General features: G+C 39.6%; 1 protein-coding gene across 2 annotated transcripts; it reads right to left on the reverse strand.

Moving 5' to 3' along the window:
• Positions 1-3335: 3335 nt before the first annotated feature.
• Positions 3336-20217, reverse strand: TMEM9B (TMEM9 domain family member B). Of its 2 annotated transcripts, XM_067540755.1 has the most exons (5): positions 20014-20217; positions 16445-16536; positions 10997-11105; positions 9430-9564; positions 3336-4467 (listed from the first exon to the last, which is right to left on the reverse strand). In XM_067540755.1, the coding sequence occupies exons 1-5, from the start codon at positions 20089-20091 to the stop codon at positions 4312-4314; spliced, it is 570 nt and encodes a 189-aa protein (XP_067396856.1). In that variant the 5' UTR covers positions 20092-20217; the 3' UTR covers positions 3336-4311. The 2 variants fall into 2 exon arrangements, with proteins under 2 accessions (XP_067396856.1, XP_067396857.1); XM_067540756.1 differs by lacking the exon at positions 16445-16536 and having other exon boundaries at positions 20014-20170.
• Between the last annotated feature and the right edge of the window lie 366 nt (positions 20218-20583).

The following is a 20583-nucleotide window of genomic DNA, read 5'->3' on the forward strand; positions in this document are numbered from 1 at the left end:
AAATCCATTTTCACCAAGCTAAATTCTCCAAAACTGCAAATCAAGTATGTTCTAGAACAGATGCTGTCATAGACTAATTGCTAGCAAAACAATGCAGTGAACACACATATTCATATTCAGTTACAGAAGTTACAGACAAATTAACTTACTATACATGGGGGGAAATCTGAGGTTGATAGAGAGACATTCAAAACAGCAAATGGTGATTGTTCCTTTTGTTTTAGAATTATTTTCTTTGATATTGTAGACATATGAATGTTAACTATTACCATAAGATAAAATCTTCATGTGCACTATATAGTAGAAAAATTAAAAAATCAGAATTTCATAGCATTGGTTGGATGGCACTGACACTTTTGCTGCACAATAGGATTACACAAAACACTACCTGCCATCCTAATGACATGATAAATATAAAATCAAAGAGCATGAAAATTATTTTATTGCTATAGAGACTCACCTGCTCTGAGATGGAGAAAAATATCAAGCAATCCAAGGAAACAGAATTTTCAGACTGCTCAAAATGTCTGTAAAATATCAGAGTTCTGTATTGAAAATTAAAAGTTTTAAAGTTTAATATTTTCAATTCTTACCTGCTAGTGTAACTTATTTGATCAAACAATGGGTCATTCTAAATGTACATTAAAAATAGACTATTTGAAGTACTCATTAACTAGCTGACCGAAGTCATCTACATCAATTTTGATGCTTGATATTTATTCAAGCCATAATGTTATATATTTTCAAAGACATTTCTTTCTTTGACATCTCTTACCTGAATTATGTAGTTCTAACGCTGTTTGGTTGAGTCAAAGACTGGTGTAATTTATAGTCAATTGACAATATGCAAAGTAGCTTACACTTAGACAGATCTGCTCTTTTCTGGTTTAGCTTTTTCCATCCACACTGTAGCTATAATGGCAACAAATATTAGAATTATGGGATAGAAAGTTTAAACGTATTAGATAAAATTGAGCTACCTTAGAAAATAATCAGCAACATATTTTATTTATATCCCTTGGATCCATATGCTGTAGCAATTTGCTATAAATGCCCTTTTCATAATTTTACATCCAAATATTTAACTGCATAAAAACTAGCTAGAACTTGTTAGATGTACATTGTTAAATAGAAAAATCTGAATATATTTGACCAAGAGGGTATCTGAAGTTGGTATCTGCAACTAGATTGATTTTATGGTAGTGTCACAAGATCTGTCTCGCTTTGAGTAATCTTTAAACTGCCACTTTGGTGTGCTAATCTCAAGATCTCAACACTGGGCCAGATTCTCAATCTTTCTACACTCCTTTCCATCACTTGAGAAATGGAAACTGCCTGGATGTCCTCTTTGGAGGAGGATTACCAGTAGCCATATAGATGGGGTGTTGCACGCTCACTGGCTATCCCTAATTTGTGAACAGTCCCTAGATTAGGGTCAGGGTGGAGCTGAGCAAAAGAATTAAGGAACCCTAACACAGATATTTAGCATCTTTATCAGTAAGTGCAGCTTCAAGTTGGCAACTACTGCCTATTAATACTGCCAAATTAGTTTATAAAACTTATATTAAGTATTATAGACAAGTTCCAACTATAATTCAATATGTGTAAATTAACTCATTTTGAAAGCCTGACCTTTATTAATAGCAAACGAGCTCCTTTTATTTAGGACTAAGTTACTACTCAGACCTTCTATAGATCATAATACTACAGAGATTCATTCTCTTGAGCACTTGAAATATACAGTGAAATTAGTGATAGCTAATCCACTATGCAAAGACAAATGCATACACACTCTTCTTTCCCAATAAGATGCATTAAAACAATTGATTCTGCTTGAAGCTGCCTTTGCATCAGAACAGATTAGTCTTTGGGATTCAAAATATCCTCACACCTTCACTGTAGGGACCTCTCTTTACCTCCCCAAAAACTTCATTTAATCTTCTGATGGCTTGTGAAGGAAGGCAGGCAGGCAAGTAGCAGTGCTTCTGACAGAGCTGCTATCTAAAGTGGTAGGCAATGGGCACCCTGGGAACAAGTAACGGCAACTGTTTCTTCTCTGTGTATGTCAAGTGCATCTTTGTCCCAACAGATTTGGGAGTCACCAGTTTGGATACCGTGGGGGGGTGGGGAGGGGAATGATAGTTCCTGAATTTTGATTACTTGTGCTAGCAGCTCACTGGCATTAACCTTTAATTGCTTAGTGACTACAACGTGTTGTTGGGATTTGGTTTTTTGTTTGGTTTTGTTTTTTTTAAACACACCCATTATGATTCTGCTAGGATTGAAGAGTTTCTGCTTTTGTACTGAAATAACAAAAGACTGCAGTCCTCTATTTCTGAGTCGAAAGACAGCCTCCCGCATCCTGGCTTGAAGATAGGCAACAGCTGCCTGCCACCTGCCCACATCCTAGTCCCAGCCTGCACTGAAGCCTCCTCAGCTAAAGCAGTGAAATTGACAACTGTGACAGCCCCAGATTTTGCTAGTATAAAAATCTTAAGAGGGGCGTGTGATTTGCCCCAGCCCCGCACCCCCTAGGGACGGCCATGGGGAGCGCTGCTATCCACTCTGGTGGGCCCCTAGTGCCTGCTCGTACCTCGCAAGTTCCCACCTGTGTGAGAACACCACATGACCCTGCCATCAGGCCATAGTGATTGGCTGGAATTGACCTTTGCTCCTATATGGAGGAAGGGGAAGAGGAAAGAGGGGAGAAACAGCAGGGGGTTTTGTGATCTGCCTCAGCCACACACAAATGCAGAGCTCAGAGCTCTCCTGCTTTATGAGAAATATAGTCATCCAGCAGTAAAGGGGAAAAAGATTGTATTTCTCAGAGTGGAAAATTGAGTGTTGGGGTACTCATTAAAATTTTCAGAAGTTAGGGGGTACTTGCTACTTAAAAGGTTGAGAAACACTGCTCTATTTACCTGTGAAAGATAGGGCCAGTGCAAGCGTCCTTATAATGGCCCTGATAATGTGTCTCAAATGTGAATCTGGATGGACTAGCTCTTTAGGTACAACAGCCAGTTTTAATTTCCATGCCCACTCAGTCCTCCAACTTGCTGTTTAAAATACCATGAAGAGTGCCAGGCAGTAATAACTGGTTATTTTATGTGAACTCTCACTCTTGTGTAGCACAGCGCCTTCAGATGGCGATAACTAATGACCAAGGCCTCTGTATATTACCGGTTTTTGAGCCATCCTTTCCCTCACCCAAGCACTGAACATTTACAAACAATGCACATCATTTGTAATCTTAGGCACATTTTACGAAATTTTAAATATGAAATTTATATGCAGGGTGATGAGGGAGAAAAATGATGAAATACAGATACTGCAAATAGGTTTTTCAAAAATCATGATCATCTTTAATTGTTCCATTCCGAAAAGGATATATGAAAGTTAATTATTCAGTAGTTGTGTACCTCAGAGGGATGAGTACAGCATCACAGTTTAAAAATGCACCCCAAAAGTCCCAAGATGACAGAAGATGCTGGAGAATATACGCCTTATACCATCAACCCAGACAAATACAGTTTATTTTTTAAATATATACTTTATCATATGCTAACTCCTGAGACTTTATCCATGAAGAGACAGGGAAGAGATCTGTAGGTAGCACACAATATACTAAGTGATCAAAGCAAAATAGTAAAGCCCTCTCTTAATATGCACTGCATTAGTTTATCTACATCACAGTACCTTAGTGTGCAGCTTATCATCAACAGTCATTGTCCATTTAAATTTTGCCTCAAGTTTGCAAAGGTCAGCTGCCATACAAACATCTTCAAAGTAACAGTGCAAGAAACCAAATGATGAACGCAACTGGCCAACATCAGATAGGAAAACTACACTGCAAGATTTAGATTTCCAGTACATAACATTAAACAGTGAGGAGAAAACCAAGTATTTACAATAGCTTACTGAGTAAAGTGATTAGTGAGTTGTAAATGGTCTCTTTGTTAAAGAGTATGTTCTCTGGTGCTTTTTAAACTACAAGTTACATGTAAAAACATCTTAGTAATAATAAGGTATCACAGTTACAGCCAAAGATACCTTAGAGTAGGATTTTTTTAAATTTTGTTAGTAAATGCCATTTAAAAAAATGTAAAGAATTATCAGCTTTTGGCTAATTAACTTTGTTGTTTATTTTTGACAGCTTCCACTCTAGTATATTTTTACAAAGTTAACACTTTTTTGCCGCCAGTACCAAACCATTCAAAAGAACCCTTTAGAATTGGTAGAATCAGGAAGACTTAAGTCAGCTCTTTCCTTCAGTCTCTTATTTCTTCTGGTCATCACTGAATTAGACATCAATTAACTGAGCACAACGTGACGGTCAAAGACAGATTTGCGCTGTTCTTGGACCTGTAGTTTCCAACGTTGCTGGGCATACTCCACTTTGTTCAACACATTGGCACGACTCCGGGAACGAGCCAGCACATCGTGAGCATTTGCAAAAGGTTGGTGATCCTGTAATTGCAGAAACTAGTATTTATATTTCAGCAATTTCACTGTGCAACTACTGTTACATATTCTTCTAGATAAAAAGTTATTCAAGCTTCCTAGAGAGCTTTATCTGCAAAACAAGCTTTAAAATGGATATAGACCGTCCTTTAACATTTTATAGAAAATAATTTATATGGATTTCCTATACAGAACAATTTAGTTATATGTTCTGTAGTACCTTTCAGACTATAAGTGTCTCAAAGTAAGAAGTAACTAATATGGAATCTGATCCTACACTAGTGAAGTCAATGGGAATTTGCCATAGAGTTTGATGGGAACAGGACCATGCTGACTTTGTGGTCAAGAAAGAGCACTACCACCACATACTCAAAAGTAACATGCACACAGCTTCACATACATTCACACCTGTTTGAACATGAAACCTGGCATTGCTGACCAAGATACTCTGATGCTCCCATTTGTTTTCATGATGGTACTTCAATTTAAAATTGAACCGAGGAGCCCGCATCTTTTCTTAGCCAGCACACTACCAGATTTTAAGCTGTTACCGTAAAGTAATTTTGAATAGTCACACAAAGATGCTATATAATACCAACGCGCTTAGATGTTTACTGTCACTAAACCAAACCCACTGTGCTACAAGTGTAAATACAGCTGTTTAAGTAACAAAGAGCTTAACAATAAATGAGTGTTTGTTTAGCATTTACGCTGTCCCTTTTCTAACAGTATCGGCAAAGCTGGATTTATTTACTGGAAAAAAATCCAAGTCATAAACAAAGTCATTTGGAACAGCACCTTTTATTTGGCTCCCAAAATGTTTTGGACAAAGAAAATTATGTTCTAAAAACTACATTAGAAAAGGTCGTGTATATGAGTTACAGATGAATAACTACTATTATAAATTATGTACTGTGCTAACACAGAAAAGGAGATTTGATTTTGTACCTTGTGTATTTCCATACCTTGCCTTGTTTTATTGCAAAAAAGTTTTCTGAAATGTTTATATTTGGTGGTTATTTTATTTATGACATGATTTTGAGTACAGTAATTCGGTGATCAGCAATACACCTCTCCCTTAAATAGATTATTATTAATTAATAGGCAACACATTTAAAACGAACAAAAGGAAGTTTTTTTTGTTTTGTTTTTTGTTTTACACACAGTGCAGAGTCAACCTGTGGAACTCTTTGCCAGAGGATGTTGTGAAGGCCAAGACTATAACAGGGTTCAAAAAAAGAACTAAGGTTCATAGGGGATAGGGCCATCAATGGTATTAGCCAGGATAGGCAGGGATGCAAAACCATGCTCAGAAAGGTGTCCCTAGTCTCTATTTGCCAGAAGCTGGGAATTGGCAACAAGGGGGAGGGATCACTCGATGATTGCCTGTTCTGTTCATTCCCTCTGAAGCACCTGCCATTGGCCACTGTCAGAAGACAGGATACTGAGCTAGATGGACCATTGGTCTGACTCAGGATGGCTATTATTATTATTTATATTGAAGCATTTTGAACCCCAGTCACAGACCAAGACCCCATTGTGCTAGGCATTGTATAAAATACAGAACAAAAAGACATTCCCTTCCTCAAAGAGTTTATGATCTAAATATAATACAAGAGATAATAGGTGGATACAGATAGAACAATGGGGGAGCACAAGGAAAATTAGAAAATACTGGTTAGCATGATAGAGGGTCTCAGCATAGCAGCTGGCTAACTTATTTTTTTGTAAACACAGTAAAGGAGAGCTTTATGGAGGAATTCAAAGGAGGACAGTGGCGGTGGCTTTGTAGATGTTCACAAAGAGCACCTCCCATCCATGACGGGCAGCATGGAAGAAAGTACAAAAGTGTTTGTTTGAAAGTTTAACAAGACGGAGATGTAGGCTGGTATCACGGGCCAATTGGAAGCAGTAGCTGACATCTTGATAGAGATAAGATGCAGCATTTTGAATGCAGCATTTTGAATGGCTATAAGCAGGATGATTTGTCAAGGCCAAAGAAGATGATGTTGCATTAGTCAAGAAAGGAGATGAAAGCTTGGACAAGGGTTTTAACTACATGGATGGAGAAATAAGGCCAGATTTTAGAGATGTTATTCAGGAAGAAGTGGCAAGGTTCTGACATAGGTCTAGAGAGGGACGAGTTGAAGATGACACCCAGGTTACACTTCTCAGTTACAGCAAAGATGGAGGTATTGTCTACAGTGATTATTGCATGCAGTCCATTTTGATGCAGCTTCAGAGTGCTAGTTGCAAAAGTGCTCAGTAGTCATTTAACTCTTACCACTGACTTCAACGGGAGCAGAGCTGGATTAAGCTGAGCACCTCTGAAAATCCCTCCCTTAAAGAAAATATTATTTTCTGTCCCAGCCCTGCAGTGTCATCTGCATGGATGGATTCCTTGGCCCTTCCAAAACTTTGCTGACTTCAATGGTGTCTGACCACGTAGATGGCCATGCAGAAGCAGGGCCTTAGATTATAGCTCTGCTTTACATTATAAAAGTCAAACTGCAGTAAACAAATGTTAAACAGCTTTAGTATCAAACCTAGGGAGTCGGGTATATTTCAAACCCCGTACACAGTTGTGTGAAAAAGTTTCATACTTCCATAAATCCTGGCATAAGTTACCAGACATTTTATACTGCAATTAGGTATGCCAAAGCTCCTACAAGTAATTTTTCATTATTAAATGTTGCTTCAAAAAGAAAGAGGGAAAATACAGGGACAGATGTTGTATAAATGTGTTCGTCTGAAATGTGTTTTTACTGCCTTGAGTTAAAATTTACAATGCTGCACCATACATAATGACCATCCCAAACTCACAGCAAGAAATTCTTGTGCACAGGAGGTCAAACTAGATGATCACAATGGTCCCTTCCAGCCTTGGAATCTAGAAAAGGGCTTGTGCTGGTCCTCTTATGATTTGGAAAGAATGGTTTAAAGATTTTAACATGACTTGCAAAGTATTTGGTTGTTTTCATGTTTAATTATTAGATGAATATAAGTTTTTGATGTTCTTATTGTACTTATGTTTCCAGAATGGAAACATTTATAATTGTTTACATCTTTTAAGAATAAGATTACTTTTCATCAAGACAGCTGATGGCCACTGATAGTAGATTAAGATGACAGAATTCTACTTCTCAGTTTACACAGGATGATAATTCTTTCTATATTAAAAAGTGTTCAAATCACCATACTAAATATGATGGAAATAAATTTCTCATGCACTCTATACAAATAAAAATACAGAGCATGAGTGTAAGCTAAGTTTGATCCATTAGGGTTCGACTATTGTCCATGTTTGCTATGGATTTAAAGCTATTAAAGTGACCGTCACAAAATACTCCAGGGCTTTTAAATAGACTTGGTAAATAAAGATATCATTTTGTTTCACTGTAAACAGAGCTATGAGCTACCTAAGATTGTGTGACACCTTTTAGTGTTGCTGCATTGTTAACTTACTATTTACTTTGAAGCAATATTCTTAAGGGTTGTGTTTTTAATGGCATAACAAGCACTTTTAATCTCTTTATTCTGTTCCCTAGTTTATTTTAAAAAACAATAAACTGGACATTAAGAGGTCACAGCTGCTGGCAGACTTAGATAAAGCAAACTGAAATCCACCTGTTTTTAGACTTTTTTTTCCTTTTAAGGTCTATTTACAATATGCTCAAAATGTGCTTTAACTCTACTGACAATGTTGTTTGGTTGTACAATATGGTAAATACTCCAGTGTATTTTCTAGACTTGGTAAATTGTTTTATATATTTAGCAGTTACTTGTAAGCATGGATTAGGAACCTTACATACTTAGTACTTTGTAGACTGCAAACCGAAGTTCTTGATTTTTCAGATTGTTTAAGCAAAAACTTCCCCTAGGAGAGTTTGGCTTATACTTTTGTGAAGTGCTTCACTATCAACGTAATAAGTCAGTCAAGTTAACACATGACCATACTGGCTTCACAGCAACATGTTACGCTGGATGAGCATATTTACATTACTTTGTTCAGACATCGCTACATAGCAAACAACAGACCATTAGCTTCATAAAGCTGATTAGTTGTAATGCAGTGTCATCCTCTCTATTGTAATAGATATTCTGTAAGTCTCTCTACAACACAAAAAATGACCCAATGCCAGCAATGGCTGTCTGCAACAGCGTCTTCCCTTACCCCCCTCAACTGGTACTAACTGTTTATTTCCTAATGTAACCAGGAAAAAATCCCGCATTATTTTCAGCACCATGTTTCACCAGGTTTTAAACAGCTTTCCCATTATGGTGCTGAAGACAATTTTGTATTGTCTACATTAACAATAAGCAAATTGGGCCAAGCATGGGAAACCTCTATTCATACTGGTTACCAATGGTCCATTTCCATACTGCAGGTAGACCTCCTGAAACAGTTTGCTCTGGTCTTATGGAAACTATTCTCATCACATGCAGGTAATTAGTTATAAGAATGAGACTTAGTGGTTGAAACTGAAATAAAATGTTCCTTCAGGACAATATTTCACTGCAGGAACTTTTTTTTTTTTTTTTTTTTTTTAAAAAGGATCAATACAAGTTGAGGTAGCAATGGATGACTACACCTCTTCATGTGTCTATTATTTAGATTTTCCCCTTACCATTGCACTAATCCACCTAAGATGCAGCAACCCCTATGAGGTGGAATGCAGCATTTAACCTGTAAGGAAAATTTTACTTCCTATTTTTTCCTTCCCTTGATTGCTCTGAGAAAGGGGGACTACTACACAATCTAGGTTTGGGGGAGAAGAGAGTAATCCCTGGCTCCTGAACTCACTACTCCCTGATATACTGAAAGTGAAGAAATGGTCTTCCAGAGGCCACCACACAATCTTCTGCAATGGTGGAGATTACCACCACTTCCTCAAAAAAGAGGGCTATTTTACCATTGAAAAACCTTCATGAGTGAGTGTTCAACTGCATTCATACAAGTGAACTTACCCCAATGTCTTCATCACTTTGTATTAGCTGTGAATGTCCAAAGAGACGTCTCTTCAGTATAGGTTCTACCAATGTAAGGTATACCATGTACAGCAGCAGCAGACCCAAGATGGACAAATAGATTATGATTGTAACCTGCATGCGGTAAAACGTAAGCACAATTTACACAACTGCTGAGACCTTACTCCACATAATACTCTCAAGAACAGGGCATACAGCCAGAGCAAAGACACACAAAATGCCTGTAAATCAGTCACTAGGTCTGCTTTACGCCTGTTAACCTTGACAATGCCTCTAAATTAAACAAAAAAGAAATTAAACCACAGACACCGATCCAAATAATATTAATGCGTTTGGAATGAATGACAAAGAAAAAGGAAGTTCACAGTTTAAGACAGAATTGCCTCTTAACTAGTCTTCATTGAGATCTCAAGCTCTTTCTCTGCAAAAGAGAGGTGAGAAAAATCCCATCTCAAAATAAAACGAACATTCAGTTTGGGTTGTGGGCCCATGATTCAGGGGTTCTCTTTGTAGTCAAGCTTGTTTGACCCTATTCCCTATATATCTCGGGTCTGCACAAAAAACCCACAGTGATTATTAACTGGATAATATCAGGAGGGGAAAAAACTCAGGTTCCAAGCATAATAAAATTTAAAATTTATGCTTCAAAATTCATTTTAAAACCTTCTCCATAAACTGATCCTCCAAGATGGTCAAAAAACAATATAGGGGACAGAGAGAGAAAGAAAATTAAGCAATGAAGGAATGAAGATGACAGACAACTGAGACCCGGTTGGAGGATGTCCCAAAGGTTGGCTGCCTGCCCAAACTTGAGCTCATTGTTATGAAATTCACCCATTAAAGCTAAAATGGCTGATTTGGTTTATGTGGGCCCAGCATCACTGTCAGCACACCTGAGAATAGTTCGCCAACTGTGTCTACCAAGCTAGCAAATGTAGCTTAGTAACAAGGGACAACACTCAAAAAAAAAAGAAAAGAAAAGAAAAGATACTAAACCCATGAACTGATAAAAATATTCCAAAGGCTTAGAAAAACAAGAATCCTGTTCAGCAAATTTCAGCGATTGGAAATTTTGAGACTTAGGCTACACCTATACTACAGAACGTACAGCTGCACTGCTGTAAAGTCTCCCATGGAGTTGCTCTATGCTGATAGGAGAGAGCTCTCCCACCAGCATAATTAAACCACCCTCAACGAGCGGCAGTAGCTATGTTGACAGAAGAGCATCTTTTGCCAACATAGCACGGTACACACTGGCGCTTTTGTCAGTCAGGGGTGTGTTTTTTCACACGCCTGACAGAAGTTTTATCAGCAAAAGTGCTAGTTTAGACAAAGCCTACACTAATAGAGGCCCTTTAAACCTGATTCAGCCTTAACTATCAGTGCTACAGCTGTTCTGAGTTTAAGTGAGATTATGTGATTTAATCACTATAATGCCTCTTTAAGAGCTCCGAATGCTTTGCTTTTAAGGATACACTTATAAAAGATGCTGCATTTATTAGCTGGCTGAAATGTTCAAAATATAGCAGTGAAATGACATTTTTACTTTAATTGTGCCAGAGCTTCTCTCTTCATATTTGCATTCACAACGTAAGCAGTATGCCTCCACATCAGGTCCAGGGACAGGCATAGGTTCGACCACATGAAGACAATCACTGGAAAAAGAAAAATTGCATAGAGTCAGTTTGTTTGATTTTACCCCACTACTTTGGCAGTTCCCACTGCTCAGAAGGCAGGCAGATTCCACAGCAAAGGGAAGAGAAACTGATCTTTGATTAAGAGTTAGAAACATCTACAGCCTAGAAAAGTTAAAGTTTTAACTTCTTCAGATTTTAACTTTTCAACAATGAATTTATTTAAATGAGACAAATTAAATAGTGACTCAGTTGCTCAGGCTTAGTTAGCCAGCTAGAAAGTTCTCATTGAAACTAATATATATGGTCTATTCCAGAGGTGCCAACCTATAGCACATGGGCCATACAGAGCCCATCAGAGTATTTCATAAGGCCTGTGGACTGCTTCAACACAATATACTAACAGTCGATTAATTAGTGTTTTTTGATCATGTTTACATCATATTAATTTACACAAGTGTGTAAACAGATAATACTGTACATAGAAAACCTATCTAAATGCATATGAAACAATCTGAACTTAAAATATAAATCAATACAGGTGACTTTAAATCTTATTAAAATATGTAGAATCTGTTTGACTCACACAAGGTTGTGCTTAGGTTTATGAGGCCCTCTTGTATAATAAGGTTGGGCACCACTGGTCTATGCAAACATTGAAAAACACAAATTAGATGCCACAGTTAGTATAACAGACCCTGCTTCCGCCACACCACAGCTTAGGTTTCCATTAGTTTCTCCATGTCTCAAAAACAAAAATGGAGCACAGGACATTTGCTTGACTGATTTTTGGCATTAAACAATACACAAGGAAAGCTCAAGAGCAGAGTATTCAACACTCAATATAATCAAGGAAGGAAATTATAGGGGTTAATTTTTTTTTTTTTAAATGACAAGCCAGGTCAGAACCTAAGGGATGTACAAGGTATACTTTGGCACAGACATGTGGCAAGGTAGGAATTACTGTATCAGCTACTGTCCATTTCTCCCTTCCTCCTATTCATCAAATAGAGTTCAATTTTTTATTCCCTTACCCCTCTATGTCATCTATTCAGATTTAAGCCCTTTTGACCAGAGACTGTATCTTCTTACTGATCTATAAAGCACCCAACACATTTTTGGCACTATTTAGAAAAGTTTTAGAACTAAGCAACGTCTCCTTCCACTGTCTGAAGAAAGACAGAGTTTAGTCTCCCTTTGATATGTGAACAAAATTCCCATTTTTGCCAATGTGAGTTGCATACCTGGATCAGAGGCAGAATAAAGTTAGCCTTTTAAAAAAAAAGGCTAACAAAAGGTGAATATTTGGGAATACATTCAGTTTTCTCCAGCAGACCAAAAAGTGAAGAGTTAACCTCAAGCATCATTTGTTAAAAACTGAGCAAAATACAAGGTAAAATCGTTGAGGTCACCAAACTTTTGGTATATGATCCATAACCATTACAAGTTACAGTACTAGATGCCAACTGTCCCAAGACAGTTGCTCTCTGCTAATATATTGTGTAATTCCAGGCCTTTCATCTAGTCACTGTTTGCTTACTCAGAGTTCTCATCCCAGACTCCCTTTTGGTACATAACACTTATTTGGTGCTGAAACCATTTTCTGCCTTTATGCCCACTGACTCACAGCAATAGGACAAGTCAATAGCAGGTTATCAAACCTTAAAATCTCTGCTGTGCAAGGACTACTCAATTAAGATCTACCACAGCACTGGACCAGATTAAAATGCTAGAGAGCCACATGACCAATCCTGAACTAACCTATTCTGTCCTGTTTGTATTTTTACTTCTGAAACTAAAATAACATTAATAATCAAACTTCAAATTATGTTCTGTTGAGAAGAATTTTTTTTTAGTTCTCGTTTTTAATTAGGAGTAAGTTTTTCTATGAGACTTGTAATATTAAACTCCAAAATCAAATTAAAACAAGTTACCCACAAAGTACACTTACATGAGCAGAACATGAAGTTGCTTTCACTGTTAGATTATAAAGTCAGTTACTATAAATGTTTCAAATATCAGTATCAGCAAATCTTAGACTTAGTTTAATGTGTTGTTGAAAGTGTGTCTAACTCTTGTCTGCAGAGTCCTGTAAAAACTATGCACTAACATTAAGACATCAGGATTTTGATATAATACTAGTCAAAGTACACACATTTTTGTTTAGTTCCTCAGGTCCACCTTTCATCCTCATTTACAGCATACAAGGACATTGTGTAGAGAATATCATTAGTTTGTTGAACACAGTCACAAAAATATGAAGCAAAGACATCAATGTTACAGAAGTGTCATTCAGAAGAAAATTCAATTGATTACTTGAACATTCCAAACTATGACTGCTGTGAACAGTATTTTCATGGCTTGAAGTTACAAGAATCAATAGTATTAAACTGTTAAGGAAAGTTTCCTTGAGTGCAAGACAGACTAGACTGGAGTGAGGTTTCTGTACATAAAATTTCTACTCCCTAGGCCAGAGGAGTGGTAGGTTTCTCCCCTCCATCTTCTCACTAAATGCCAACCTAAGGCTCTACCACTTTGATCAGTCTCTTTGGCAGTAAAATCCATTCCAACATACTTCTTTCAAAAGGATTAACATTTTACTGATCACTGAATACAGTGTGCTCTCAGTTATTAGATTCAAACATCCCTTATGCCAGCCTAGTGTGTTAGTCATGAGGGCTGAACAGTCAACTATAATTATGAGCCCGGCCCTACAAAGCAATGAGCACTTTCGGTGAGGTCAAAATATCCTCAACTCATACAGACATCAGCACCCTGCATGATCATGTCCAAAGTCTGAACCTGGAAAAATAAAGTGAATGAAAGCCGTGACAAGACTCCTGAATGGTAAGTTCATTATCAGGCACATTACAAACACCACATTAGACATATAATCTAATTTAATGTCTGGATAATATAATTGTAAGTTGCCATTATATGGTGAATAACTTATACAGGCACATTAAAAATTGATCTGGCTTTTCAGGACAATGTAACTAACTGAGCTACATACCAAATGAATGCAGTATATCACTGTTCTATTCAGCAATAAAACTCATGCAGATGGAGAAGAGGCCACCTGTACAGAACTAAGTTCCCAGGTTTATTACACATGAATGCACTCTTCAGCCACCAAACTCCACTGAAAACGTAGATCAGGAATTTGAAATAGCATCAAGACATTTTAAAAGAAGCCCACAAATCCATAAACCGGTGTTTCTCAATTAAATTTGGCCACGGAACCCTTTTGAACTCCATAAATAACTGCAGAACCCCCCAAACTCTTAACAGTCTTCAAATGTCAAAATAAGCAAAGGTCAGCATTTCTCAATTAAATTACACTTAAATTACACTTACACTGGATACCCTCCGCTGGAAAATCCAGGACATCTTCCCTTTTTTTGGCGGCGCGGAGAACAGCTGCTCTCGGCGGCGCGGAGAACAGCTGCTCTCGGAACCCTAACAGTGTTCCCGGGGAACCCCAGGGTTCCGCGGAACACCAATTGAGAAACACTGCCATAAACTATTCTTAAATGGTCCATCTTAAGCATGATTACAAGATGACATTTAAAAGCTGGAAAGTAGATGCTTTTTACACCACGTTTTTCTCTTCATACAATTTATTATTCAAGTCTTCTAAGCTGATTTTTTGTTCAGTTAATGCCAATACTTAGGAACCTTCCATTCAGCTCTGCTCCAGTTGAATATCGGGAAAATGTCTACATAATGAATTAGGAGCAGCAGGCCTTCTCCTAGATCCTAAATTATGCAAGTCACTAAGAAACTAATTTTCAGTTAGAGAGAGTGAAATAATGGGTAGTACAAAACTTAGCAACAGTGCTTGTAACAAACAGTTTTATAAGCGTGCTACTACTGAGATCATCTCAATCTGTTTCATCACTGCACCATGACAATATTATTTCTTCTGTGACAAATTTAATAATTTGCGATGAAATAATGGCCTTAACAACAAAGCACTTTATACTCAACTAATGTTCATGAAGATTAATTTAGCTTCAAATCCACAATATGTAGTTTCTACCACACCTTTGTGTGTGTCTGATGAGAGAGAGTGATTTAATAAAGTAAAGCCCAACCCTGCAGACACCTGCATGAATAACTCTACTCTTACGATTAGTTCCATTGATTTCAAAGGAACTTCTCAGATATGAAGCATTTGCAGGATTGAGCTGTTAATTTGTCGCTTCTGTGCTCAGAGGTCTCTTAAAAATAGAAAAAAGGTAAGGCCAATATGTCAGTAATGAATACTATGCACTTCCATAGGATATTCCATCCAAGGATTACAAAGCACTTACAGAAATGAATTAGGCCTCAAAAGATTCTTTTGGTTTTAATTTCCACCCCCCTCCGCTGCACACATGAGAAGATTCAGGCATGTAGAGTCCAGATGACACAACAAATTCAGAGTAGGAGAACAGAAGTCAGATCTCCTAACTCCCAGTCCTATGACCTGCCTTTTCTCGACATTCTAAAAAAGAATTCCCAAGAAGCCAAATTAAATTATGTCCCTCCCGCCCCAACCAAAATACAATTCCCCTCCCCCCCAGGACAGGAAGGGTTTGAGGCCTTGCTATAGGCGAATACTGGTGTATCTGAAGAGTGAGAGGACTGCTTTGGAGAGGCCCTTGCTCCTCCTCTTCCCCTTAGGGCCCAACCCCCACAGCAGGCCGGAAGCCGGAGGTAGGCCATGGTTAGAGCAGTACAGAGACCTCAGGTCGCTGTGGGGAGCCCCAGACCCTTCATCTGTCCTAGGTGGGGTTCCAGGGTGCCTGAGAGCAGCCCCATGGCCATGACCCCACCCTCCAGGGAAGGTGGAAGGTCCAAGGCTCCCCACAGTGGCCCGGACTCCCTGGGCAGCTCTTACCACAGCCTCGCTTCAGCTTCCAGCCTGGCCATGGCCACAGGGGGGAAGACGAGGAAGAGCAAGGGGCAGGAGCCCATGGTGGGAGGTGCGGGGGGGCTAAGGCACACCTCATTCTCCCACTAGTAAGAGGATGGTGCCACAAGCAGAGGCAGTACTTCGCAGCAGGGGAGATGATCATCTTATCAGCTCCCCAACCACGAAGGGCAGCCCCTGCCGCCGCTCTACACCTACCCGAGGCCACTATGCCCATGTTAAAAAGAAGGTGAGCATTGCCCTCCCCCTTTTAAAAATGGGGGAACCTTGGTCCCCTGCTCCCCCCACTATCAACCACTAATATATGGGATGCAATTTCTCCCCATTCCACAACAAAAGAAATAACTATGCCCTATATAATCATTAATGAAGGGTGACCCCTGAAGCACAATATAACCCTAATGAGAATACACTTTCTAATTTCTGAACTCAATAAACTCACCAGTCTTTCTGTGAAACATTTTTGTTGTAAATATTGCCAGGATGATCTTTGTAAGGAGGACATATGCATTTACATCGGACATCCTCAGAATTCTGTAAAGTAAACACATGCTTAGAACAAATGATCAACCATCAAAAAGTCTTCTACAAAAACTTATAGTTGATGCAATACACTACATACTATACTACAAACATGTCCATTACCCCATACCTTAATCACCAATTTTTCTTAAATGTAAGAACTATTAGCAGTTTTGGGGACAGAAGCCAATTTCTAAAAAATGGATCAATTCCTCAAGCAATTGTATTACTTTGGACTGTAGCAATAGCTTGTCTTCTCTCCAAATTTTTTTCTTTGGAAGAACAGAGTATCTGAATTTTTTAAAATATACTTTATTTTCTACAATGAATTTGTAAGGGTTACTTAAATAGGTGTACCTGAATTAATCAATTTGTGACGGCTGCTGTATATTGAAGATACACATGTGTAGCTAGAGTACAGTTTAAGAAGAATAGAGGAGGAAATATTAATCTTGAATAAAGATTGGTAAAGAGAGATCCTTGTGGACAAGTCTTTCTTCATTGACTATTGTTCTTATTTGAAAAAGAAAAGCTTGTAAGGGAAATGGTTAGAAGGATTACCAGAATGCACAGTGCCCTTATTTTAGGTGGATGAGGGTGACAGTGGCAGGAAAGTCAAAGTGGAGAGTGGAAAAGGAAATCCCAGAAGACATCCTGCTCCCCAAATGAAGAAAGGGGAAATTGGAAGAAGAGGAGTGGACACTTGAAGTAAAACAAAAGGGAAGAAGGTAGTAATAAGATCCAAAGAAGAACAAGAGAAAAATTACAGAAGAAGATAAAGAAAATGAACAGCTTACTATGGCATGGGGAAGTTGTAACTGAGGTTTTCATATTTTAGGTTACTACTGGACTGGGAACAGGAAGCCTCTGATAACTCACTTCCTATTTGAAAGCATATATAAGAAGGAGGAATCCCTTCCCTTTCCTTATGTCCATACACATGACTGACTTCTGAAGAGGTCAGAGACAGTCAGCATGTGTTTATAAATGATGTCATGCCTAAACAAAAATCAGATGAATTTATTTAGGAAAGTGACAGGAAGCCAGCAAAAGCAAAATGGGTAGCCTGCTTGAAATTCAAGTCAGCTTTCAAAATAATATTGCAGAAGAAACTACTAGCTAAAAACATATTGACAACAAACATGTACACTGAATAAAATCCTAATTTGGTCAATGAGCTCAGAATAATGGTACATGAATGTAGCTTGATTGATTAGGAAGGCATAAAGCACGTTAGAGCCAATCTTTTTCACACTGCACACCAACCACCTGCAGAAGACAACAAGTAATGTCATGTGTTTACATCTTGTTACATGAAAGTTGTAGAGCAAACTAATATTAAAAAGAAGACATAAGATATCTGGATAAAATGGGAGCTCTTGGCTAGCAATTAGCTCATGAAAAGAGTATTCACAGCTAGATAAAAAGGGCAAAGAGATTAATGTCCTAAATATTCACCTACTACAAGATACTATTCAACAGCAGAGTACCTAAAGAAACTTAAATCAGAAAAGAAAATCAAGACAATCTAGATCAATGAAACAGCACAAGACAGAAGAGATCATGATAGAGCCTTAGAGGTCTAGAGAGCTTACATTTCAAATATGCATAAAACTGGTACACCAAAATACAGAACAAATACTGAAATAAGATGTACATGTGACATACTCATACATATGCCTTTATACAACTGGGCCTCAATAAATACTCTGACTATGCACAAAATACAGAAGCTTTGTCTCAAGAAAAGGCCTCTTTGATGAAAGTGTGTCAACCACTTGTCTTCTTATGTTTACCAGATTCTGTTTGACAGTGTCTAAATACATAATGTCAGAGCCAAGTAATTTACTAAATACAATATTTAATGGGAAGATTAACACAAGCTTAAATGTTACAACTAGTAAACAAGAACAAACAACATGTAGGTATGTAAGTCTATTATTCACATCTAACTCTGTAACTTTTCTTCTCAGTACACCAGAATATAAAGAGCTTCATTTAAAAACTTAAACTATACATAATTTTACCAACCTTGTTTACAGACAGTAATGAAGAATCAACTTGTCTACCAGCTGAAAGCCAACTAACTTCGTTTCTTGGTTAAAGAAGCTAACGTCACCTCTTAAATCTGATATGGTGTGAACAACAAATTCATCATACCCTAGTTCAGGCTTAGCCAAGACCCTTCCACCAGGAAAACAAAATATAAGCACTTACTCTGATAAGTAAGGGTCATGGATCAGTGTTCACGTCGCACTCCCTGTCAATACCCAGCCAAGCCGGGGAAGCTAATGATCAAACCGACAGACCAAATTCGGTGATGAATCCTGGTCACGTGTCACCTTAGGCAAGTTGAGCATATGCTAAGATGACGACTCCGGTAATGAGACCTAAGTATCTGTTTGTCTGAGCATGTACATGTTCAGTTACAGACCAGAGAAACTGGATTACTGAAATTCACCTCTGAAACTGGATTACTGAAATTCACCTCTGACACTGTCACAGAAAATTCTGCAGTGGTCCTCTGCCAAAGAAAACTTCTCTTCACACAGACCCAGTCTTCTGTCCCTTGAGTGAGTTACGCTGGTTTAATACAAATTAAAATGTATCCTGTTTTATAAACATACATGCATACATACCCTGTTTTATAACCACACAAAAACACAGCTCAGATGATGCAGGACATGAGTGATATTGATAGGTTAGGAAAACTAAGGCAAACTTCTGCGGGCTAGTGAAGGAAATGGGTGCCAAAAACTTCAAAGAGAAGCTAAGTAGTTCAATAACAAGAGGGTACAAATAAAAAGCTGGACCTTAAGGGCTACTGAGGAAACACAATAATCAAGACTTTTGGGGGCAGGGGGGCAGGTTGATTTGGTTTCTTATATCAAAATTTATTAACGACAGAGTGAATCATGCCCATTCCCAAATGCCCTAAGATTTACAATCCAATAAACCCCAACTGCATACACACTTGAAGTACAAATTCACCTTTCAAAATAACATCCTAAGTAAAGATTTTGGTTTTTCCCCAATTATGTCTCGGCATGACAAACCAAGGCCTCGATTTTCAAAAACAGGAGCCTAAAGTTCGGCTGCCAAGTAAGTGGCCCGATTTTCAACAGCGCAGAGGGACCCACTAACTCCTGAAAACCAAGCCGTTTATTTCGGCCCCTGCTTCTGGGAAAACCTTGGCCCAGTTCCTCAGGGCAGGGCTCAAGCCCCCCCGCAGCGAGAGCCTTCAACGCAGCAACCCCCCCCCGCCCCCACCTTCATTTCCCCGGGCTCGCGGGCACGACGCCGACGGGAACGACAGTTTTTACGGGAGCAACCCTGGCGGACCTGGCGGGGGAGGTCACTGAGGGTTGCGCAGGGAGGGGGCGGGGGCGGGGTCGCTCCGATGCCAGCGATGGGGTGGCGGGGGGAGGCCTGGCCCCGGCTCCGCAGGCACCGGCCGGGCTGGGGGCTCCCCCCCCCGGCTCCGCTCACCTTAGCCCCCGCCACCTGCCCCACGAGCGCGGCCGCGGCCAGGGCCAGCAGCGCGCAGAGCAGCGCACGCGCCGCCATCTCGGGCTGCCCCGCGCCGCCCGGCTCCTCACGGCCGTTGAAGCAGCCCCCGACGAGCGCCCGCTCGCAGCTCCGCCACCATCACGGCCCACTTCCTTCCGCGACGGGCTGGCGGTCACGTGACGCCCAGTCCGCTGGTTAATGTGTCCCCCTGGCGCCGTCCGCAGGTTCCGGGCGGCCTCGGTGCACCTGCCAAAACGTTCCGGGCGAAACAATGGGGGTGTTTGTGGGCCTGCAACCCAGCCAGCCAGCGACACCCGGCCCGGGATGGGTCTGGGCCACCCACCCCCCACTCATAGCATGGCTGGGTGCAGGGGCACCAGCTGGGCTCGGGCTGGCATAGCTGCGCCAGCACATGAGCATCACTAAGGCCTTGTCTACACCACAAGTCGCACCGCTGTAGCGACCCTGCAGGGCCCATGCGTGGGCGCAGTTGGCCCCCTGTGACAGTGTTTTGTACCTGGCCAGGGGGGCTATTCCCGCACCAGAACA

The sequence above is a fragment of the Emydura macquarii genome, unplaced genomic scaffold (assembly GCF_026122565.2).
Source record: "Emydura macquarii macquarii isolate MOO-44397 ecotype Brisbane River unplaced genomic scaffold, CSIRO-AGI_Emac_v2 contig_587, whole genome shotgun sequence".
NCBI classification, from domain to species: Eukaryota; Metazoa; Chordata; order Testudines; family Chelidae; genus Emydura; species Emydura macquarii.

Coding starts and splice junctions, on each gene's coding strand:
- TMEM9B (XM_067540755.1), bottom strand. CDS start 20,091: ATGGCGGCGCGTGCGCTGCTCTGCGCGCTGCTGGCCCTGGCCGCGGCC. Junction 16,537..20,013: donor GGCAGGTGGCGGGGGCTAAG/GTGAGCGGAGCC, acceptor TTTACTTTACAG/AATTCTGAGGATGTCCGATG. Junction 4,468..9,429: donor AAAGTGATGAAGACATTGGG/GTAAGTTCACTT, acceptor CTGCAATTACAG/GATCACCAACCTTTTGCAAA.